Source organism: Anastrepha obliqua, chromosome 2, assembly GCF_027943255.1.
Source record: "Anastrepha obliqua isolate idAnaObli1 chromosome 2, idAnaObli1_1.0, whole genome shotgun sequence".
NCBI classification, from domain to species: domain Eukaryota; kingdom Metazoa; phylum Arthropoda; class Insecta; order Diptera; family Tephritidae; genus Anastrepha; species Anastrepha obliqua.
Genome location: NC_072893.1, coordinates 40,272,661 through 40,289,996, shown reverse-complemented (window position 1 = coordinate 40,289,996; position 17,336 = coordinate 40,272,661). Strand labels below are relative to the sequence as shown.

Here is a 17,336-nt window from a genome sequence, read left to right as displayed (position 1 = left end):
AATTTGAAAAATTTTCTCATCAGAAAACACAATGTTCGAAAATCGACCGCTTTCGGCCAAGCGAAGCAACTCCTTGCCTCTCTCAAGTTGTTGTTGTAGTAGCATAAACATTCCCCATACTTACATACGAGGAATGCTGCTGGAGTGACAGTCCTTGGCCGGATATAAATCCGGGTCGTTTCAGTAACGTAGACTGTCGTCCCTCTCTCAAGTCTGATTTGTTGCTGCTTTGGTGTGAGATTATGCGCCTTTTGGATCTTGTAAGGCTTGACTTTGAGCTTTTTTTCAGTATGCGGCGGATGTTACGGTCAGATATTTTCAGTTCTTTTGCCATTTGATTGGCACTTCGCCGGGGATTTCGCTCAAGTCGCTTATTCACTTTTTGAACCCTTTCACGTGACGTTGTAGTCTTTTGATGACCACCTCACCTCCTGACGTTTCACGATGCTACCAGTATCATTGTAACTTTAAGGTGCTCGAGCTCACGAACATACGCTGATTTTGATTTTCCAGCGAAATATAATGCAATCGCACTTTTACATTTGAAATCCATTACTGGTTTTCTTTTTTCGTATTTACTCTCGGCAAAATGCTTCCGCGCGCTTGTAAACAATACTCTGGACTGTCATTTAGCCAACTAACAGACAGCTGATGTCCGTAGGTCAGCTGCGCGAGCGGTCTGCAGTTGGTTACACTTCGAGTGCCGGACCCTGTATGTATGTAAATTTGAGATAACTGGAGATTCCATTAAACTTTGAATTTTTGAGATTATATCTGTCCAAATCTTCATTCAAAGCATTATGTTTTGTATTTTTATATGTTCAGTCATGATAATCTGGGTGGTTTGAGTCATAATAATCCACAATGTTGTTGCTGCTTTGTTCTTATCTTTAAAATGTTCTATTTACCGGCACCACGTGATTGCATGCATTTGAATATTGCCATAAAAATAAATATTACTGCAAATTTATTTTTCGGTAAAATTTATTTTCATTTAAGTATTTTCGGCTGTATATGTAAAGGTTAAGCTATAAACTTAGTTAAAATAAATAATAATTAAAAAAGCAAACTTTTTTATAACCCATAATTTTAAATGGTTTTCATAACATTAATATAAATAAATAAATAAATATGTTGACTAAATTAAATGCACACTTATTATTATTATTAAAATTAACAATGTTCTTATTCACTAACTTATTCGATGCAGCACAGTTATGATTGATGTAATTTCTTCTACAGTACGATGGTTTCTTCTTCGACAGATTTTTTGTTCTTACGTCGACGACTGGATTTAATTTTGCTTAGCACATTGTAAGCCTGCTGAATTTCAATAAATCGTTGATTTGCAACAATTTTCAACTTTTCATCTTTTACTTTGTCCGGATGGAATTCTTTTGAAAGTCGTCGATATGCTGATGTAATTTCAGCTTGTGAAGCTGTTGCACTCACACCCAGCACTTTATAGGAATTACGTTCGCCATCCACATCCATACTTTCGAAAATTTCCTTCCATGTTTCGTACCAGCCATGATGTTGCGCATATTGATAAGTATCGTTGAGTGCTTGTGTGAAGTCTGTCCACCAAGCAGATGTGAGAAAGTTACGCAGGGCTTCATGTATGGGCACTTCGCCACCATCCTCATCGGAAATAGTACCATTAAAATAAAGAAAACAACCCCAAAGTGAGAAATAGACCAGCAGCGCAGCTGTAAATTTAACTGAACGCACGGCAATGCCGTACCGCTTTGGTGGTGTACGCAGCCATTGCTTCGAATAGGAGTCGAAAACTAACGCAGAAACCAGCGCAGTAAGTAACAATGAATAGGTTTCGTCATAGATGAAATAACGAGCTGGATATATTACAACGGCGCCAATTAGACAATGCCACCAAACACCACGCTCACGTCCAACATTTCCCACCGTCCATACTCCCAAAGAAACAAACACTGGTATGAGCCAATGAAGGAAGCCCCAATCTACGCCACCAAAGATAGTTTCCGGTATAGCCATGAGCAGCAGCTGTCCAAAGAGATACCCGATCATTACCTCACCAACAAAACGCTTAGCGGAGTAGGGCGGTCGGCGATTTGTTTGTAAACGTGCCACAAATGATTTAATAAAAGCTGGATCTTCGTTGGCATCACGCACATATTCGGGTATTAAGAAGATTTCGGCCAGCCAACCGACACCAAAATAGCCTCCTAAAGTGCACCACCAAATGAAGGCATGGCGGTCACGATGTAAATAAAAGTGATGTAGTCCGAAAATTCCACCAAAAAACCATAGTATATAGGCGATTAAAATAGATTTCTGCGGTGGGAGAGAGTTTGCTTCAGCTTGTGCAAATTTGCCATTAGCAACAGGTTTGCCGTTAGCCAAAGGTTTTCCATTGGTTATTACAGAAGGAGTTTGGGACTCCTTTACGTTTTCTTTTAGCATGTTGGCTTTAAAATTCAAACAAAGAAAAGAACATAATGCAAATAATTAAATTTAATCAAGAATCAACAAAATAATATAAAAATTGTAATTGCTTGAATAAAATATTACCGAAAAAACTTAAATAATAGAACTCGATGTGGATTACGTGTACTTTCTTATTGAAGCGTTGGAAAAATGTTATAGCCCACTTTCTCTTTTCACAAATTCAGTTCACGATTCACTTCAATTCTGCAGGCGCGACTGCGTACCGCTCAGATTTCTTCGCTGCAACGGCAAGTCACAAGCAGTATAAACAAAAGGCATTTAATTGTTCTAATGTTCATTGAAGAACTTGCAAATCAAGTACATTAAATTTTACTTTTTATTTAAAAAGCATTTATGAAATTTAACAGTTTATTTAGATTTGTCGTGTCTTTCGTGACTTTCTTCACCGCTGAGGTTAACAATTGTTTCTTCTTTTAGCAACATTCCTTTCAAGCCGTGAGTGCGGTTTAAATAGGTCAGCTTTAGTAGCAAAGTTTATAACTTCTTTTAGCCATTAATTCACATTGGAAACACGCAATTACCGATAAAGTTTTCATTAAGAAGCAGCTTTGTTATTTAATTCACTACACTTTTTTTATTAAATTATTTTGCACAGTTTAAATAAGAATTTTTACACTTGAAAGAGATTCAGCCCTTACTCACTCTCGTCTTGTTTACCGTCACTCTCTGTGTATTAGACCAGAGTTGCTTTTCGTAGTAGTCTAAATGAATTAATTCTTGGTCGAAATCAAGGCGAATCTATTAAAGGCGGTGTTGGTTAATCAGCTGATTTGTTTTTATCTTTCGCTGTGTTCATGTGGCTGTCGGCACAGAATAAAACAATGTGAGTTAATTTTTTGTTTTCCACTTTTCGCCTTGATCGAAATGTAAGAATTCGTTTACATTCAGACAAAGCGAATTCACACAAGGTGGCTTCTGTAGAGCAACAACATTTACATGGGTGGCAGATTACAAAAGTTAGGCCTCCGAAGCAAATTTGTAAGAGTAATGGTGCTCACGCTAACCAACGTAAACATACGCCCGTATCAGCTGACACGATGCAACTAATGAGAGCCCCATGTACATGAATTCTCACCACCGTTCCGTTCCGTAGTATCGTAGATCGTTGTTTCATCGTGTCAGCTCTTACGGGAGTACGTTTGCATTGGTAAAGCTTCGAGTCACGTCATCGGGGATTCGGTAGAATTCCACCCATATCCGCACTTATAAACGAAATTCAGAAGAAAATTATTCAAAATTAAAACTCAAAAGTAACGAAGACAAATGACATAAGGATAAAGAAATACATAATTTATTGCCGTTTTTGAATATAAAATAAGAAGCGGGTAAAAAACCATTTTTTCCTACATCCCAAAGTCATGGTTGCTCTTGTGCCAAATCCAAATTCACTGGAAAGCACTTCTCGATTTTGGAGGCTTTGAAATCTTCAGGCACATAACGCTGGTTCTTCTTCAAAATGCCGAAAATGGTCATATTCCATTTTACAAGTTTTTCTAGCAATGACAGCGAAATGAAGGAAATATGTACTTCTTTTACGCTGTAAATTTTACCATGTATTGGGGTCCAACCACAACTGTACACCATACTTTGCTGGTTTGGAATTATATTGAGTAAACTTGGAGCGGCCCCGCCTTACGGGTTCTTGTTATGAAATCCTTTGCGGAGAAGTCACGATTTCGTTTGCAATAATTCGATATTTTTGCGGCAGAGTCGATACTTTTGCAGCTCCACAAATTACAGCAAGAACTCGCTACGGCACCACGCCTCGAAAATATACAAAAAAAGGAAAGAAAAATACTTATTGGTGAAGAGGCCAAATTTTGCGGCGATTTTTCAAGCGGTCATCGCCTGTCAAATAATTGCATCATATAAATGCAAATTTAGCGATAAGCGGTCTGCACAAGCGATTTCTCGCTCGAGATATTTCTTATCTAATGAGTAATCGCCATTGGAGACAACTAGTTACTGCTGATTGTTCTTACACAAAATGCAACAATGTGCTAGATATAGTTGAACGCACGATGTACAGAATCTACCATCCTTGGTTGAACGTACACGTTCTGTAGACATAAATAATAGGCATCAAGCTCAGGGTATTTCATTTTGTGAATTTAATTTCATCAACTTTAAACGAAATTGTACAAATGAAATGGTAATTCAATGTCGCGCTTGTCTTAATTCAAAGGACACTGCATTTATACGCATGGAGTCCCATATAGCGGAAGGCATCGACTTCTTTTCTTGCTTCAGTGTGTGCACGCAATTGGATGCAGGACTCAATGACGGACTGCCGGCTGTTCTTTGCACTAATTGCTCTCAGGATCTTCAAATAGCTTTCAATTTTGTGCAAACTGCACGCCAAGCTGACAGAATGCTGCGTGAGGGTTTACTACAAAAGCTGATGCCCGATGAAATAGTAGAAACATTGGACACAGAAATTGGCGATTCAATAATGGAGCCTTTGGAAGTAGTAGACGATAGTGAAGATGAGGATTGTGTGGTTGAGGAGCTTCTAGAAGACGAGCCTGTATTAGATGAAGTTATCGATGAGGGTGATGTAGAAATAATGGAGGTAATGTTATATACTTATGGTGACTTAAACGACTAATGATGTCTTATGAATTCCATAATGAAATGTTAAGGTCGAAAAGGCAGATGAGCATATTTTCGAAAACTCAGTAGATGAACTAGAACTTATCGAGGAGAAATACGAAGAGACTCCAACAGTAGAATCTGGAAATGACATAAATTATCAGCACGAGGAACAGCCCAACTCAGGAGAATATTACCCCGAAGATGAAGTTGATGACGAGTACCAGAGGGAATACCACGAAAATGAAGAACAGCTCAACATTTGCGATACCGTATCTAATGGTGCTAAATGGAAATGCATAGAATGTAAGCGTGTCTTATGTGGCAACGTCTCTTATGAAGGCCATATGAATATGCATCGCTCATTGCGTCCTTACAAATGTACTTTATGCATGTGTGCTTTTCGCTGCAAAAATGCGTTAGAGCAACACACGCAAAAGCGACACCAGCCAGAAAATACATTGGAAAGCGCTCCTCGTAAGTCCAAGAAACTCCAACGCGTATATATAAAGGCTTTTGAGAATATCGAATAACTTTGTTTCATTTTCTAGCAATAAGTAATTGCGATAAATGTCCAAAAATATTCTCAACGCGTGAAGAATTACAAGAACACCATGAATTGGTACATCCCGAAAGTTATCCTGTTCAGTGTCGGCACTGTCCGCTAATACAACCGTTAACGCGCTCCAAATTAGTGGAACATTTTCGTATTGAACATCCAGTAGAGCATCGTAAGCATTTCCCAACAGTAGGAAGACCACTGAATGAACCAATCAAGCCGACACCTTGGCAATGTGAAGTGTGTAAACGTTATATGCGATCAGAAGCAGCCCTACGCGATCATCGGCACACTCATCGAAATGAACGGCCCCATGAATGCCAATTTTGTTCGAAACGTTTTGCTACAACCAGTAATTTACGTCAACATATGCGAGGTGTGCATACCGAGGAATATGAGAAGCAAGTTAGTGAGGGCGGAGATACTGTTGTGCAATGTGAAATTTGCAAAAAGCAGCTTCTTCGGCGAAATCTCGAAAAGCATATGGCACTGCATATAAAAAAAGAACGTGAAGCGAATGAGACTCAAACAAAATCCCTTTGCGCATATTGTTGTAAGTAAATGCTCACATTCATACATTATTATGAACGTATTTTTGGGCGTAGATTACTCCGTCGTCTATGTCTTATTTTATTATTTTTTTGGTTTAGCGTATTAGAGCACCTAAAATGGCGCGGAAATTTATTGACATTTATCGCTTATTTCGCAGCCAAGAGCGCCCCACATTAATTCAAACTAAATTATTAAAGCCATAAATATATAAATTCTAATTTTTTTATAATGAATTGGAGATTTGAAAAGAAGCGGTGAATTATTAAACTGCTTGGTGTGTTAATGACGGGCTACATAAACTCCATAGCTGCATAAACAAGCATAAACAACTATTTTATTATATTTAAGCCCGGCTAAGTTAGAATTTGTTCCACTTTGTTAAATTAGAGTTTAAAGTTGTCTATATAAAGCGGTTTTTTTTCTTTACCGGCCATTTATCGCCTTTAAAGTTTCTAGAAAAGGCAATGAAAGCCAAATTTGCGACAGCTGATTAATTAAAAAGTATTCAGAAGAAAAAAATGTTTTGAAACCCGGCTGGAGTGCACATTTCTAAGCTGAACTCCAACGTAGATCTTTCCACTATATAATATGTATGTTATAAGTTGTCATCGAAGATAGACAGGAAACATTTTAGCTTTGATTTTGTAGAAAAATGCGAAGTTTAAAATATAAATGATCAATATTTTCCCAGCACGCGAGTGTAAAAGCCAAAAATCCCTCAACCAACATGAGAAAATGCATCAAGGTGCATCACCAGACATTATCTATATTTGTGCCGATTGTGACCGTTCCTATGCCACACAATATTTGTTACAGCAACATCGCAAACAGGCACACAAAGAGCGAGATCACTTCTGTCCGATCTGTGGGAATGGATTTAAGCTTAAAAATCAATTGGTGAATCACATGAAACTGCATTTGGAAAAAAATATTAAATGTCCGCACTGTGAGAAATGTTACGCACGCAAATTTGATCTAGACGTACACATGCGCACTCATACAGGCGAGCTACCATTCGCCTGTCATCTTTGCGAAAAGCGTTTCGCCATTAAGGTACGACTCACTTATCATTTGCAGAAGCATTATGGCGTTAAGCATCGCTGCAAAGATTGTGGTGCAGAATTCAATTCAAAACAGAAATTGAAAGCACATAGTTATAAGCATACCGGCATGCCGTATCGCTGCGAGAGGTGCGATGGCCACGGCTTTGCTAATCGCGATGTGTAAGTAGTTATGGGGGAATTTGGTGCATGGAAGTATTGTTTTAATATCTCCATTTTATTTCAGCTTCAAACGCCATCTGCAGCGTGTGCATTGCACCAGTATGAGCGATGAGGAACTTGTTGCCATGTTTCAGCAAAATACTGGGAAATCGATACGTATACGCCGTGTTGACTTGTACGAAGATAATGTGGAAAAAGAGCCTTTGAGAACCACGTCTGAGACGGTCGGTACTTTGATCAATGCAGACGACATTGCACTAGAAACAGAGGTGATTCATAGTTGAAATGAGTTGACGACAGTTATCAGCTAGATTAAGTTGTATGTATAAAAAAAAAACTCGCTAAAGTAAAACCAGAAAATATTAGTAAAAATAGATAAAGCAAATTGGCTACTTTTGTTTTCTTTTAACTTAGGGTCAGTTAATATGTTCGTTTTAAGCCAGTGAATGTTTAAATGTTCTGCCACTAATGCGATATATAATTTAAAACTGGAAAATTTTGAAAAATTGCAGCTCGTGAATTTACGAATGCAAAATCACTTAGTCTGCACGAGCACAACGTCCATTTAGTCAAATTGGAGGAACCAAAATATGAATGCGGCATTTGTAAGCGAAAATGCTATCAGCAACGAGATCTTACTTCTCATATGCAACGAGTGCACCTGGCGGAGCGCAAGCACGTTTGCAACATATGCGGCAATGCATTCAAGAGCGCTTGGCCATTGACAACACATAAGCTCCTACATGTCGAAGATAAGTCTTTCGAGTGCATTCACTGCCAACGCAAATATACTCGACAAGCCGATTTAAATGTGCACATTCGCTCACATACCGGGGAACTGCCATACGCATGTCACCTGTGCGACAAACGTTTTGCCATCAAAGTACGGCTAACATACCATCTGCAACGACATCAGGGTGTCAAGCACCCTTGCACTTATTGCGGCAATGTCTATGATAATCGCAATCAACTAAAGGAGCATCTTTTCAAGCACACAGGTATGCCGTATCGGTGTGAATTGTGCCCGGATGTTGGATTTACACGTCGTTTGCGGTATGTGAATGGAAAATAATATACGAATACATTCATTTGTTATCTTTCATTTAATTATTTATACACTTGCAGCTTTTCCAGTCATATGCAGCGCGTTCATAATCAAAAACTGAGTGCGGACGAATTGGCTTCCGTTTTTGCGAAATACACGGGAAAAGCGATACATTTCAACTCCAGCTTCAAGGCGCAAGATAGTGAGGACTCACAAACATTGCCCGACTGTATTGTGGATGATGTGAAAGGAAAACAGTGAAGACGAAATTTCACAGTTACTGTTACAGAGGATACAATAGGAACATAGTCTTGAAAAGTTAAATAAAGTCATTTGATTTCTTTAGGTAAATTGTTCAGTTGAAGTCTACAAAAATATTGTACTCGTAGGTATTTACGAAAATTACTTTTTGTAGCTAATTTGTTGAAACCTTCTCAAATTCATTGAGTAGCTCGATGTTTGCGTCGTTAAATGTATACAGTTCACCCCTTACGGTAACCATTGAGAAAAGGGAGAGAACGGCGTATTACGAAAAATTCGCGTATTAATGACTTCCCCTTTCGTGGTCGTTCCAAAATGATAATGAAATGTGAAAAATGTAGTCATGTAGTCTTCCATCGCCTGCGATACTCACCCATGCGTTAGGACGGGCGTGATGAGAGCCTTTAAAATGTTAGTTTTGTTCGTCGAGAGAGAACTTTACTACTCAATTGCCTATTTAGTTCAAAGTAGCACTTGTTGGCAAGAGAGATTCTCCGTTGGATTCCAAAGCTGACATTATTATGGGTATTAATGCTGCTTCCTAAATAAACGAAGTCTTTTACAACCTCGAAATTATAGCAGTCAACAGTGACGTGAGTGCCGATACGTGAGTGCACCGACTGTTTGTCTGATGACAGGAGATACTTCGTTTTGTCCTCGTTCACCACCAGACCCATTCACTTTGCTTCTTTACCCAGTATGGAAAGTGAATGGCAATTAGATATTTGAATGGTAAATGGAATTTATGCCAAAGGATATACCATTAAATATTGATTCTATAGTGGATATATAATAGACGCTTACATCTTTTATTGGGTTTCATTGCCGTGTTCCTCCTCCTATTTATGCTGTGCGTCTTGATGCTTTTCCACAAATGGAGGGACCTACGGTTGCATAACGCCTCCGAACGACGAATGAATTTGAGGAACTTTTTCATAACAGAAATACTCTCGGCGGTTAGCGATTACCTGCCGAGGGTCGGCCGCTACTACAATAAACTTTTTCCGTCATTTGGTGTTTCATGCCCGAGGTTTCGAACCCGTATACTTCCGAATGGTTGTCGTGCACCAATCCATTCGGTTTCGGCGGTCACTTTGATCTTATACTCTAGTTCATCATGTTTTGTCACAGATTTTTTAATTTTATATTTAATTTCAAAGTAATATAGATTAAATAAATATATATTAACGTTCATGAATTTATGCAGCTGTATTTGTACTTACCTTATAATGCATAAGAGTTGCCATAAATTCTGTGACAAATTTTACAATGCATACGGCAAGAAGAAATTCGCAGAAAAAAGTCCGTTATTTTTGCTTTTGTTCGTGTGAATTGTCTATTCATAAATTATTCTCAGTTTCGTGGCAAATTTCGCTTGTTAACAATGGAGTGGGGAGCTAAGGAAAATCGCATCGGAGTGATTGCATTACAAAAGTGTGGTAAAAGTAAAAGTGAGATTTACGAATTGTTGAAAAAACTTAACATTTCGAAAATGTTTGTTTAACGCACGATCAATCGTTTTTCCCAAACGTCTGAAGTGACAGACAGAAAAAGAAGTGGTCGTCCTCGCGTGGCTCGAACACAAAACCCATTCGAGAAGGAATTCGCAGAAATCCCCTTAGAAAGCAAAAACATTACCAGGGAAATGAATGTATCGACCACATCCATGCCAAGACTAGTTAGAGATGATCTCCACATGAAAGCCTTCCGTCGCTCAACTGGTCATCTTTTTCTAACTGAATAGCCGTTTAAGGGGTTAGGGGTAGTCAGAGGCCCGAAAAAATTATGATTTTCAATAATTTTCTTTTTTGCTAGTCAATGACTTTGTTTTACTTTAGCAAAATTAAAAAAAAAAAAAAATTTTAAGTTATCGCTGTTTGTGTGGAACCCGTTTCTCCAGAAGTCCCTTGCGGTGATCATCACAAGTCCTTGGAGATTCAAATAAAATCAATCGGACAAAAGAAATTAGTTTTATTAATAGATAATCTTGTGCCTGATCGAAACTTTTTTTCAAAATTAACAATATGGCGGCCTCAGGAAATATTTTTCAGATTTTCGAGAAAAAAACCGACAATTAATTGTTAAAAAAAACGAAATTAAAAAAAAATCCTTCGATCAGGCACGAGTTTTTTTATATTTTTCAAATGCAGTATAAATTATTCAAATTACATAGTTTTGAAAAAAAAAAAAAAACGCATTTAAAGTTTTGCTATCGGCTCCGCAGCGCCCTTTGTTAATTGTTGAATAACTCGAAAAATATTTTCGGACTCACTTCAAATTTTCACACAATATTTTTAAGATATTATACTTTAAGAAAATGACAAAAACAAATCGATATTATCCTGTAAGCGTGGTCGTGGTGGTCATTTGCCTGATGTTATTTTCCACTACTAGCGGTATACCTTTCTCTTTATAATGAAATAAACATCCGATCATTTATATTAAAAAATATCCTTTTTCTTTGAATATCAAAATAGCACCTCTTACTGGAAAACCCATTATTATAATTTAATATCTACAACGGACTTACCTTGTAACAGAACTTATGGCCGGACTAAGTATATTATGATGAATTATGACTACGTATCATTCAATATGTTTTTTTTTACTAATTTTTCCGCTATTCGTGCTGCTGTAAAATAATGTGTGTGTGTAATTATTCTACTGACGTGAATGGTTTTCGGAAAATAGATAAATCCGAAGCATAATTATAAATAGTATGAGGAAGTTTGGTTATTTTAACTATTTTTATTTATGTTTTACGAAAACTTAATTTATATTATTAATGTATGTAGTCAAGTTTTGTAATATTTGTAACAACGAAAAAGTGGAATATGTTTTTTTTTTCCAATTATAATTTTATTTTATTTGTAATTACGGCTGCAATCCGAGCCCAGCGTATTTGAGCCTGGCATGCAATCATTGAACACAGCCACTATAATTTACAAAAAAAAAATGTTAACTTTTCTTAAATCATTAATTTGAATATTCCTCTTGCTCCATATTTTGGGCCTCCAGTTGTAGCTCTTCTAAAGTTTTCACATGCGGATTTCGCCCGGTATTCGCCTTGAACATCGCGCAATATTCATCAGCCGTCATGGTCATGTCATGCATTCGCAATAAATGTTTCCTAAATCTAGCATAATTAAATTATAATCCATTAAAATATATACCAAAAATTAAAATATACGCCATCTTACACATCGCGTTGCGCGCAACCATAATCACATACTGAACATTTGTAGGGCATACCAGTGTGTTTGTATGAATGGATTTTCAGCTGTTTAACATGATTGAACTCTTTGCCGCACACATTGCATTTCCGCTTGATACCAGCATGGCGTTGTAGGTGGTAATTGAGCCGAACTTTGATTTTAAAACGCCGATCACATAAATGGCAAGCATATGGTTCCTCTCCAGTGTGAATACGCATGTGCACTTTAAGGTCAAACGAGCGTATGAACTTTTTCTCACACACGGTGCATGGAAAATTCCTTTCCAAATGCAAACGTTTATGGCTGTGAAGAAGTACGTAACTTTTGAACGAATCACCGCACACATCACAGACAAACTTGCGCTCAGCAGTATGAACGTTTTCAATATGGTGCTTTAAATATTTTGGATCAACTTTTTTCTGACATATAGGGCACGCTTTCGGTTCGGGTTTTTCGCATAAATGAACCTTTTTTTCATGTAATTTCACAGTAGTTTCAGAATTATATTCGCGAGCTGTAAAAACCAGCAAATCACGAATTAGATAGTTTAACAAAAGAATACTATAGCTTACGTTTATGCTTACATATGTACTGTACATACTCATAAACTTACACAAGTATGTACATATATACCTACATAAATAGTAAATATGAATTGTGGATATTTCGTAAAAATGTATATTTTTAATTTGTCAAATTGCATGTGGGAAAATATATTGACGGCAGTAGACACAAGTGTGAGAACTATTTGTGATGAAAGTTAATAACCTGATAAGTCTGAATCGGATCATAATTCTATATAAAATCAAGACGGTATGTTGAGTAAGGACAGTAGGTATATTCGTCATATTTTTTGAACCAGTTGATAGTTCCGACGCTTATGTCCACTGCTATATACCCTAAGACAATTTTAATTTGTCAAATTTCTGCTCCAATTAATCCACATAGATATAAAGGATATTTCAAAAGTGACGCCTAGATGTCAGTAGTGAATAATTCCTAGACGGAACCTTTTTTGAAGTGAAACTTTTTAGGCTTCGATGGACGAGCGAAGGTGGAGAGTAAAATTTCAAGGCCATGCAACGTTTTGGGCATTTTCGTTCCGCGAGCGAGAAAAGAGATATAACGTAGAGGAAAAACTGAGAGAGAGAGAGAGAGAGCTAAACCTTATATATATCTTAGATACACTTTGGGCTATTCACGTCTACCTTTTTTTTGCTTTTGTACCATATAATACTCTAAATTGTTCAGCGCCGTCGCGACTAAAAGAAGCATGGTCGCTGCGACTGCGTCTACGAATGTATTTTGTTTTTGTAGTCGCCGGGCTTAGATTATGGGCTTGGACGACATACGCATATTGAGGCATGAAGTGAATGCGCTGTGTTTTTGGAATGCGTGGTGCCAAAGTGGCCTTCGCGTTGCGCTTTCTGCTGCTTTTGCGTCAATGAAGTTATTTTGTTTTTGTAAGTGCAATATTCGGAATATCGACTGGTGGAAGACAAAAGTTCACGAAAGCAAGAAGGGAGCGCTGTGATCGCGCATATGTATATATAATATGTTTGAACGTGCATGGATGTAGTTACAAATGAATACAATTATTTTGTAGAAAGTTTAGAAGGCAAGTAGGTATGTGTGTATGTATGCACGCTAGGACTTAAAGTGGGTATACCATATATGCATACACACCTCCATAGGCTTTAGAGCAGATTGTTTTTGCACTTGTTTGAAAGAAACTCGTTCACTAGTGCGTATGTGTATCTGATTTCTTGTAGGAATGTGATGTGCTGTGACATGTGAATAAATAAGTCAAGGTTATTTGGGCATACATGCGTATATACATATGAAAGGAAATGAAGGCATTATTGTTTTTCATATACAAATGTACATACATACATATGTAATTTGCCGTCGAATACATAAACTATAAATTAAAATATAACATAAAATAAGTGTTGATTTATCCATTAAACCATTATTTTATTTTTGTAAATTTTGTCTATTTGTATTCCCTGCAATTGTTGCCAATTTATTTATATATATATTCTTTCTCTCTCTCATTCTCTCTCGGCTCTCTCCCTCTCTCTTTGTCTGCCTTGAAAGTTTCACTTCTGTTATGTGTACTACGCTACACGCACTTTTTTTAATTTTTTATTTTACATTTTGTCAAATAAACAGATCTACAACTTTAGGTCGATGTTTAACCCTTTGGGGACGAGGCCGCTCGACGGGCGAGCGTCGCTGAGGACGAGAGGTATTGGAATAAAAAAATAAATATTGAACGTTATAAAAACTAAGGCTTTATTTAAAACAAGAAAAATTGGTCATAAAATTAAAAAAATAATTATAAACAGACTGCTATCACTGCTAATGTTGAAATGCCTGAGTGGATTCCTTATTGCACGGATTTTACTTTCACTTGACGAAGTAATGCCATCATATTCCGTCTTATCAGATTCAAAGTAATATTCGTCAGAACTGTCACTATCTAACGTATCATCTCAGATCGCTTACCCATCGTGCGTAGAATAAAAAAAGGGTATAAAAAGCCTGCTAATTCCTCTGACAGTGCCGCTGAGAGACTGAATCGAAGAATTGATATTCGTTCTGACACTACCGTCGTCTCATATAGTAAGTTTTTATTATAAAGAAGATGTGACTTCATCGCTAATGGCCCCTAATGGCTTTGAATGAAAACGTGACTCTTTTACTATACCTATGCGAATCTTATAGCTCAGGACGACAGACAGCCTTGCAGCTACGAACTAATTTGGGCGGCTATATGCCGACACGAGTTTGGAACGGTAAAACGGTTTGGGCGGCTATATGCCGACACTCGTCCCCAAAGGGTTAAGAACAACATATCGCCAAAAAAATAATCGTACGAATAGGCTGACAATTCATAGGTTGGTGAACAAATTTCAATAATCTGGTGCTGTCGAGGATAGCAAAAACGACTGGTACACCGAAAACGGGACGTTCTATTGAAAATATTGCTGCTGTAGTAGAAAGTGTTGCTGAACAACCGTTAACATCGATATCTCGATGTTCTCGTTTCCACGACAGTCGGTTCTATGTTACCGAAACGGCTCGGAATTACAACCGGCCAAAGAACATGCTGCTCATGTTGAACATTTAAATGATGTAATTTTTCATATATAATTGTTAAGAGCCGTATTTTGAGTGAAATAGTGAAACCTAAAATAAATAATTTATTTTAAAACAACATCGAGTCACGTCTTTTGAAAAACCCTTTATAACTAGTAAACACACATATTATAAATAAAGTTAAATTAAATTACTGCATTCTATTATTAAGGTGATTAAAATTGTTTTTTACTTACGGCAGAACGCACAAAGAAATTTTCTTTTCTTATTCAGAGCATAAGCATGTCGTTTTTCATGATATTTTATTTGATTTGCCGATATTTCCTTATGGCAGACTTTGCATTTAACTAATTCGCTGTTTTCCGTTTCTTCTTTACTTTCTCTCTCTAAACTGGTATCATTTCCATCATCTACAGCACTTGTTGATATGTTTCCGTGTTTTCGCCGTTTGTGGTAATATACAGAATTTGGGCTTCCAAAACTCATATTACAGAGGGAACATTCATATAATTTATAATCATCATTTTTCGTATATTGAGCTATACTTTGATTATGTTTACGTTTCATATGCTCCTGATGTGAACTCTTTAACTTGAACTGTCTTGAACATATAGAGCATTTAAATGGTTTACTTAAGTCTTCATTACACCCAATCATAGCTTTCAAACTTGTTATAGAGTGATTATGTATACGTCTTACGTGTGCCCTATAAGTACCATGTTTTTTAAAACTCATAGAACATATTGGACAATCAAATTTGTGCTCTTTTATGTGATCGGCTAACTCGAGAACAGACGAGAAGTATTGTTCACAATCTTCACAACGGAAAGAGGCAATATCATCCACACCGCGACCGCGTATTCGCATCCTCGGGAAATATTTTAAGTAAGAATTACTGTGCTTCTTTTGCAAATGTTTTGCCAATTCTTCTCTGGCTCGAGATTCATTGCACCATGGGCACTGCATCGGCGATTCTGTTCCATGTACAAGAGATTCATGTAGCTGTAGTTCACTCGGAAACTCGTAAACCTTGGGACATTTCATACAGATGATTTCAGCTATAGGAAGATAGATTAAAAATATAATATACAAGCGCTGTCCAAGTACCCAGATCATAACATGACGCTAGGCTGGTCATTTAAATGTAAAATTCTTGTAGAACTTACATTTATGCATCTCAAAAATATGATTTTTCAGTTGCTTTTGTGTTGCATATGTAAAATTACATAATTCACAAATGTGAGCAGCTTTGCTTCTTAAAACGTTGTTGTCACTTTCGCATTCATCTTGCGAGGATGCTTCACAATCACTTCTCAAAACTTCTTCTTTTTGGTCTTCATTTGGTTCTTCACATAATTGCTCGAAAATCTCTGTTTTTATATCTACTACGGTTATATCTAGCTCAGGTATATCTATGGACATGGCCGTGTCAATAACGGAAGCCTTTGGTTCTGGTACAGCTAACGGATCGTTTGTGTTTTCCGCAACATCCTGATAATACTAAGGGTTAAATTTCATATTTACAGATTTTAACTAGCTTTCTATACCTACATCTAATACTTGCGTTTGCTCATCGCTTGAAAGAATCAATTCTGGTTCTTCTCTTTGCGTAGATAGAACTTTCTTAAATTCTTCGTTTGAACGGCGAGCTGTTTGTCTAAAATTATAAGCCATTCGAAGATTTCTTGCGCAATTCGTGCACAACATATTCGGAAGTTTATCGGTGGAATTAGCATCGAGTTGCGTGCAGTCATTGAAGTAATCATACACAGTTTTCCCATCCATTGATACAGCGCAGCTCATGTCCACAACTCCTTCACATTTCATTTGCATACAGGCGCGGCATTGCATTTTTGTAAGCTCACTTTTGACTGAAATACCAATTCATGTATATTTTGATTTCATTTAGATGTTATTATTTACCTCTAAAAAACTCACAAGTTTTCTTAACAGAAGACTTACGCTTATGTTTATTATATTTTATTTTACTAGTCTAAAAGTTGTAATATCTTAATATTTCTTTATTCCAAAGAAGAGTAGTAATTATGGATGGACCATATGCGTACCAAAATACTCGACACTTCCTATCGAAACGATACATATTTACAGGGTGGTCCATTTAGCGTTTTGAATTTTATTCGACTATACCCCTTGTATCGACATGCGAACACAAGAATGATTGAAAACAAGAAAAAATATACATTCTGCGCATATACGTCACTGCAGCAAGAAAACGAAGCGAAAATATCAAGATGTCAAACATTTTGTAAAGAAATTGTAAAAATTGCAAAAACTAT

General features: G+C 37.0%; 3 protein-coding genes across 6 annotated transcripts in view; 1 reads left to right on the top strand and 2 right to left on the bottom strand.

Annotated features, from left to right (window-relative positions):
- Positions 1–1,035: 1,035 nt before the first annotated feature.
- On the bottom strand, positions 1,036–3,142 carry LOC129239302 (dnaJ homolog subfamily C member 22). The gene is made up of 3 exons (XM_054874711.1): positions 3,009–3,142; positions 2,551–2,706; positions 1,036–2,447 (listed from the first exon to the last, which is right to left on the bottom strand). Exon 3 carries the CDS (start codon positions 2,440–2,442, stop codon positions 1,237–1,239), a length of 1,206 nt encoding a protein of 401 aa, XP_054730686.1. The 5' UTR covers positions 2,443–2,447; positions 2,551–2,706; positions 3,009–3,142; the 3' UTR covers positions 1,036–1,236.
- Positions 3,143–4,543: 1,401 nt separating this feature from the next.
- The window catches only part of LOC129238094 (uncharacterized), a 43,172-nt gene continuing 30,379 nt past the window's right edge, over positions 4,544–17,336 (top strand). The window contains exons 1-7 of the mRNA XM_054873133.1: positions 4,544–5,059; positions 5,130–5,556; positions 5,631–6,191; positions 6,882–7,413; positions 7,478–7,692; positions 7,926–8,466; positions 8,539–8,715. Of these exons, the coding sequence (XP_054729108.1) occupies positions 4,637–5,059; positions 5,130–5,556; positions 5,631–6,191; positions 6,882–7,413; positions 7,478–7,692; positions 7,926–8,466; positions 8,539–8,715 (2,876 nt within the window). The 5' untranslated portion in view covers positions 4,544–4,636. The remainder of the gene's footprint in view (positions 5,060–5,129; positions 5,557–5,630; positions 6,192–6,881; positions 7,414–7,477; positions 7,693–7,925; positions 8,467–8,538; positions 8,716–17,336) is intronic.
- On the bottom strand, positions 11,448–17,094 carry LOC129237384 (zinc finger protein 546-like). 4 transcript variants are annotated; one of them, XM_054872095.1, is made up of 6 exons: positions 17,002–17,094; positions 16,591–16,910; positions 16,206–16,539; positions 15,276–16,097; positions 11,920–12,448; positions 11,448–11,855 (listed from the first exon to the last, which is right to left on the bottom strand). In XM_054872095.1, the coding sequence occupies exons 2-6, from the start codon at positions 16,888–16,890 to the stop codon at positions 11,696–11,698; spliced, it is 2,145 nt and encodes a 714-aa protein (XP_054728070.1). In that variant the 5' UTR covers positions 16,891–16,910; positions 17,002–17,094; the 3' UTR covers positions 11,448–11,695. The 4 variants fall into 4 exon arrangements, with proteins under 4 accessions (XP_054728070.1, XP_054728068.1, XP_054728071.1 ...); XM_054872093.1 differs by having other exon boundaries at positions 16,963–17,087; XM_054872096.1 differs by having other exon boundaries at positions 16,206–16,530; positions 16,963–17,086.